The sequence below is a fragment of the Triticum aestivum genome, chromosome 5B (genome assembly GCF_018294505.1).
Source record: "Triticum aestivum cultivar Chinese Spring chromosome 5B, IWGSC CS RefSeq v2.1, whole genome shotgun sequence".
NCBI lineage: Eukaryota > Viridiplantae > Streptophyta > Magnoliopsida > Poales > Poaceae > Triticum > Triticum aestivum.
Window position 1 is genome coordinate 690,054,307 of NC_057807.1, and position 6,700 is coordinate 690,061,006.

Consider the following 6,700-nt stretch of genomic DNA (forward strand, 5'->3'; position numbering starts at 1 on the left):
CGATGTAGACGTCGCAGCTCCGGAGCTTGCCGTTGGACATGGGCGCCCCGCCTGAGCGAGACGCGCAGCACAGGGATTCAGTTTCACCCGATTCAGTTTCACCCGAGACGCATGGCACGAGGAGGAGAAGGCAGGGGGTATTTGCAAAAACGCGTCCGCTGATCGGCTTGGACCCGGCGAGGCCAGTTGTCGCTCTGTGATTGGTCCAGGACCAAAGTGGCACATTGAGTGCAAGCACTGGGACTGGGTAGGGTCATTTTGTAAGTTGTAGGACCAAATCATCATGTCTCGGACAAGTTCCAGGACCCCCAGTGCTTTTTGTTAGAAGGGAGAGAGGGATTTGGTGGAATAATTCGTTGTATTGCTTGAGCCTCGTGGGCATATATATAGGAGTACATGATCATTTTGGAGTACAAGGCAAGGTAGAATAATATCCTACGCTATCCTAGCTTTCCTATACAATCACGTTACTCAACATCCCCCTGCAGTCACAACGGTAGCGACGCAGACGGTGAGACTGGAGAAGAATCCGAAGGCAAGCTGACGGACACCCCCCCCCCTCAGTCGTAACGGTCGACGCATCGCGGAGTCGTGGCTGGAGTGGAAACCAACGAGGTTGCTCAAGGAGGCGGTAGCCCTTTGTGCCGTTTGTCGATGTAGCTGAGAGCGTGTGTGGTGGAGCCGTGGTCAAGGTGGCCGTGCGAAGAATGCCGTGGTCGATGTCGAGTCGGGGTAGCCAGTGTCCAGAAAGTCGCCGTGGAGCCGCGGGTGCAAGGAGGCTCCGAGTTAGTCGTGGGCGCAGTGGTGTCGAAGTAGTGGTGCGCCAGGAAGTAGATGATGTTGACGACGCGTCGCGCCGGGGTTGCCAACCCCGGGGACACATCGTAGACGAAGGCACACATCGGTGTTGCCAGCACCGGGCATGCGTAGACGGACGAAGACGAAGTTGACGAAGCGCCGCACCAGGCTTGCCGGGCCCGGGGACACGTCGTGGACGAAGGCAAGCGGCGGTGTTGCCAGCACCGGGCATGCGTAGACAGGGACCTGCACGAGTTGTACGCCATGTCGAAGAAGTCGGAGAGGCCAGCAGAGAAGGACTCGACGACGGTTGCGGCGCCAATCGGCACGGGGCCAATGTCGCCTGCGGTTGTCGGAGTAGATGAAGCGGTCGGGGTAGATGACGACGATGCTGGCGACGGGCTGGTGCTGGACAAAGATGAAGGAGGTGGACGGGCGGCTGCGGCGGCTACGGGGGTAGCGGCGAGGCAGCCAAAGAAGAGCGGCGGCGGCTAGGTTAGGAGCGCGGCGGCGGTGCTCGAAGTAGGCGAAGAACCCGACAGCGTGACGAAGACCGGCGCGGACGGTGGTGTTCCCCCACCAAGGGAGATGGCGCAGCGCATACCACAGGAGGTCGACGCGCGGTGACGACGGAGTGGACCGCCGGTCACGGCGCTACGGCCCGTAGGGGCGACACAGCGGCGGCGGGCAGGTCCGGGTGACGGCAGAAGACCTCGGGGAAGCGGCGGGGACCATGGGCCGCGGCACGACAACCCGCAGGTGCGGCGCGACGGCGGAGCGCGGGTCGGTGCAACCGCGGGGACGGCCTCGAGACGGCGGCGTGGACCGCGTCCACACTCGCTACGGCCCGACGGGGCGAGGCAGCGGCGGCGCGAGGGTCGGTGCAGCCATGAGGACGGCCTGGAGCGGACGGCCCCGAGGCGGCGGTGGACCGCGGGCCGCGGCACTACGGCCCGAAGGGGCGACGCAGTGGTGACGCGGGTCGGTGCAGCCGGGAGAAGAACCACGGGGCGGCGGCGCTGCGGCCCGATGGGGCGACGCAGCAGCAGCCGGTTGCTCGATCGGTGGAGGGGCGCGCTGAACTCGGGACAATCTTCACGGGACCTGCGGAGGCGCTCAGCCGACGGGCCAAGTTGGTCGCACGGCGTAGATGAGGTGGATCACAGCGGCAAGCGGGTGATCAAGCTGATCGCGCGCGAGGACGGGGACGCCGCTCGATGGAGGCATGGTGGCGGCGGAGTCCTGGATGAGCCCGGCGACGGTGGGCGACAGGGTGCCTATGATTGGCCGCCGCATGGCGCGAGGCCGCCGGGTCGGGTGATGCAGGAGTCCCGGTCGGAGCAGGGCGGTGACGGCCGGCGCAGCGCGACGGGCGGGCCAGTGCGCGGACGACGGCCTTGAGGGCTGCCTGTCACGCGAGGCCGCCAGGTCGGTGAAGTAGCCGGCCGGTCGCGCCGATGTCGGAGTAGAGGCGCAAGGTGTCGACGGCGGCGGTGGGCGACGCAAACCGATCCAGTGAATCGGAAAACCAAAAAGTAGACGCCGATCAAAGCGACCGGCGAGAGAGAGAAAAACCCGGATCAAAGGATTGGGGAAAAGACTCTCTAGGACAGCCGGCCAACACGGCCGGCGGACGAACCCTAGGTACGGGCGGCGCGGCCCCCGGCGGCGGTCATGGAGGCCGACCGCCCCGGGGGCGGCGCGCAAGTGCGGAAGCGGCGGCGGCTAGGGTTTAGGATCGACTTGCGATAGATACCATGTTAGAAGGGAGAGAGGGATTTGGTGGAATAATTCGTTGTATTGCTTGAGCCTCGGCATATATATAGGAGTACATGATCATCTTGAAGTACAAGGCAAGGTAGAATAATATCCTACACTATTCTAACTTTCCTATATAATCACGTTACTCAACACTTTTAACTCGTCTTAAAAGGTTTGATTCACGTGCGGAAGCGTAAAGTATCGCAGTTTTCGTTTCTTTTTGACAATCTAAAGTCTCGCGTTTTTTTTTTAAGAAATTCTAATGTCTCGCAGTTGGAAAGCAACTCTGACGTCTACCCAACCAAGCCCACGACGCTACCCCTTGCACAAGATATCACCCCTGAAAAAAGAGAGGAAAAACCAGAGAGGTCAGAGGATATACGATCTCACGGCCAAAACCCTCGTCCGCCACGTTCACAAATTCCGGCGATCTCTAGCACATGGCGACGGGCCAGGCCGATCTCATCAGCAACCTCCCCGACGACGTGCTTGGCACCATCGTCTCCCTTCTTCACACGAGGGACGGCTGCCGCACGCAGGCGCTCTCCCGCCGATGGCGCCCCATCTGGCGTGCGGCGCCGCTCAACCTCGAGGGCGGCGGCTATCGGTTGCCCGAGCAGACCGTCTCCGACATCCTGTCCGGCCACTTAGGTCCTGTACGCCGCATCTTCATCTTTATGATCAAATCCCTCCCCCGCCGCTACGACCTCCGCACGGGGCACCTGACCGTCAACAACGCCGGCGATGGCAGGGTCGACAGCTGGCTGGGCTCCCGGGGCCTCGCCCACCTCGAGGAGCTCCGGCTCAGCTACGAATACAACACTCACAACAATACCCTGCCACCGTCCGTGTTCAGCTCCGCGCCCGCACTCCGCGTGGCCTCTTTCGGCCGCTCCCGTCTGCCGCCCAACCTGGCCGTGGACTTCCCGCTCCTCCAGCAGCTCACGCTGTGGATGGTCACCCTAACGGAGGAGGCTCTGAACGCCGTGCTCGCCGGCTGCCCCGCGTTGGAGAGCCTTGTGATGACCGAGATTATGGGCGTTGTCTGCCTCCGCATCAGGTCCCCAACTCTCAGGAGCATCTGCTTCCGTCATTCTAGCCATGTGACTCCCCAAGAACTGGTCATCGAGGACGCCTCTTGCCTAGAGAGGGCAAAATTGCAGCCATTTGGCACAGATAATAGTGTGGTGACCTTCCGGGTAATCCATGCTCCTAAATTGGAGATATTTTCTCAGGTATAGCTGCAATGTTAATTTTCTTTAATGCCACGTGGATTAATTAATATATACAGCTTATTAATCCCTAAATAATTTTGGTCTATATTCTGTCTTTTTTTTAGCTAATGAACACAGTTAGGTTGACAACCACAATGCACACGGTGAAGATTTTAGAACTTAAAGGTGTCGGTCATGATCTGGACCCGGTGCTTGACTTAAGCTTCCTCAAATTCTTCCCCTGCTTGGAGAGGCTTTATATTTGTGTGAGTTTTCAGATTTAATATCTTTCTTAAAATGTTAAGATGTCATGTTTCCAAATTATTAGCAACTGTCTTTATATATTTTCTATTCCTATCGCCAGTTAAACTCAGAGAGATGGTTCTCTCATCCATTATCTAAAAATGTGAGGATGTATGTCTCACTAGATGATCCAATTGAATGTCTTGAGCACCGATTAAAAAAAGTGGCATTGAAGATCTACAATGGGAAAGGTCCAATAGTTGACTTTGCGAGATTCTTAATTTTGAACGCCAAAGTGCTAGAGAGAATGGAAATTGGACTCGATGGCAACCACGACGATGAATGGATGGCTAATGAAAAAAGAAAGCTACGAGTTGAAGATAGAGCTTCCCAGGATGCTGAGTTTGAATTCAAAATGTCTTCTTCGAGCTTCTTGGCACATATGGGAATGAATTTCCATTATATGTCGATGATGGATCCGTTTTACACGTTCTTTGATGGATATGTTGCACGTTGAGAAGGTATCATTTCTCTTCCTTAAAGCTCTCATTTATAGTCTATGAATACTAAACTCGTATCACCATTTTAATGCTTTGTCACTACAGTGTAATCTATTTTAATGCAACAATAAGAAGGACGATTTTGCAGAACACTCATCAGGATGTGTAGAAGGACCACAAGGTTTGAATCAAGAATTTGCGAAGGTGTTGTGTAGAGAGGAAATATAAAAGACTTTCCCTATTATTTACATTGCACTTGAATACAATTCCAAAAGTTGAGTTGGTTTTCCAGATCTTAATGGATTGGTTTTTTCTCGGTCCATTGGTATGGTATAAATGGTGACACTAATAGCTACTAATTATACACATGCTCATTCTCAATTATGTGGATTCATCATATATCCAACTTGCATCATGCAGTAGTGTGCGAGTTTGAAACAATATGACTAGAAATTGTAGTCCATATGTTTAAGTAGGTGACGAACGAACAGTCAATAAAGGTTTAGAAATGAGTTTTACAAAAATTTACAGACTTGTAAAAAATGGGAGAGAAAACGTGTTGAAACCATTCCATGTCTCGAAAGTGGTCCCACCATGAGATTAATTTTTCATTTTTTTGCTACAGTGGTCAGTTCCTTGTAGCTACAGCACGAACCACCATCTAGACGACACCCGAAGTCCAAAACTCTCTAAAAACGGCGCCTTCAAGTAGGAAACACCGCACAAGCACCGTCAACGTCCAATACTGTTTTCACCTAGGAGAAGATCTGCGCTCTCAAAACAATGCCTTCAATGAGATCACTGCCAGAAACAACCAATTAAGGCCAGACCTTGGGGTTTCACCCTGAAAGTAAAGACTTTGTACTCCACATGTGTTGCCGCCCCGTCTTGCCTATGCCGCTGCTATGAGTCACGACTCACCAACCAAATTCCTCATTGCCACGAAGACTCGGTCCGCCATTATTAGACCTCGGACCTCAGCCACCATGACATTCTTCGCCATTGTCTTCAAAATGAAAATCAAAATACCGACATGTTCCATAATGTCAACAGACAACGAAGCTTCGCGTCACGCCCTCCTGAAGCCAGTCGAGCTAAAATAAGGGCGCACATAACCAAATCCCGTCTGATCCAGAAATCTACAGGCATCAAGCACTACAGGAAAAAACTTATAAGGCGTGTACCTAATACACTCGGCTTACGCCTGTTTGAACTCGGTTTATGTATAAGCCGAGTAAAATACCCGGCCTATTGGACACGGTTTACAAATGACCGGCTTATACGATATAAGCCGAGTGCTCTCGGTTTAATAAAGTAACGTGACGGCAGCCGGATGTTAAGGGACACATGTTACAGTCTGTATAAGCCGGGTGCATCTATGCGCTACACGGTTTACATATAAGCCGTGTGCCTCCTCTCGATGCACGGTTTATATACAAGGCGAGTGCCTACGCAAGCCGCACGGGTTATATATAAACCAAGTGCCTTATAGCTGCTCTACACGGTTTATATATAGGCTCCCGTTGCTTCCATATGGCCTATAAGCCGGTGTTTTGGCTGTTACACGGCTTATAGCATGCTGTGGCTTATATGGTCTATAAGCCGGGTTCCTTTGGATGAGGTACACGGCTTATAGCCTACCCATGGCATATATGGCGTATACGCCGGCTGCTGTTCGCTGGAGTACTCGGCTTATAGGCTATATATCATTTTTTTTTTGCTTATATAGGAATACATGATCAACCAAAATATATCCAGCAATATATATCCAACGAAGGTTCACAACAACAATATATTACAAGTTGACAACCATAACAAAGCGAAGAAGCAGAACGCGCCATCACCTACAGCCCTTTCCTCTGCCGGGCCATGAGTTCCAAGTCCACACATGCATACATATCTAGCGAAGGATCACAACAACATACCTACATATGCATCCAGAGTTCACAAATGAAAGGACCATGAGTTCCAATTTGACACCATGCATGAACCTAAAAGATGCAATGAGCTCCACCGCAACATGTATGCCACTGCCAACAGCATCCACGATGCAAACCTATAAGTCAATTATCACACGCATGAGTTTCCAAAGTTAAGTTGCAAAGATCAATAAGAGACTAGAGTCAAACAACATCAACATATAAGGTTCAAATTGAAGCTAAGAATTATGAACAATATAAGCAT

At 52.7% G+C, this 6,700-nt stretch overlaps 1 protein-coding gene across 1 annotated transcript; it reads left to right on the forward strand.

The window, feature by feature from the left end:
* The first annotated feature begins 2,846 nt into the window (after window positions 1-2,846).
* Window positions 2,847-4,760, forward strand: LOC123117700 (putative F-box/LRR-repeat protein At5g02700). The gene is made up of 4 exons (XM_044538398.1): window positions 2,847-3,794; window positions 3,899-4,039; window positions 4,138-4,537; window positions 4,622-4,760. Exons 1-3 carry the CDS (start codon window positions 3,000-3,002, stop codon window positions 4,531-4,533), a joined length of 1,332 nt encoding a protein of 443 aa, XP_044394333.1. The 5' UTR covers window positions 2,847-2,999; the 3' UTR covers window positions 4,534-4,537; window positions 4,622-4,760.
* Window positions 4,761-6,700: the final 1,940 nt, after the last annotated feature.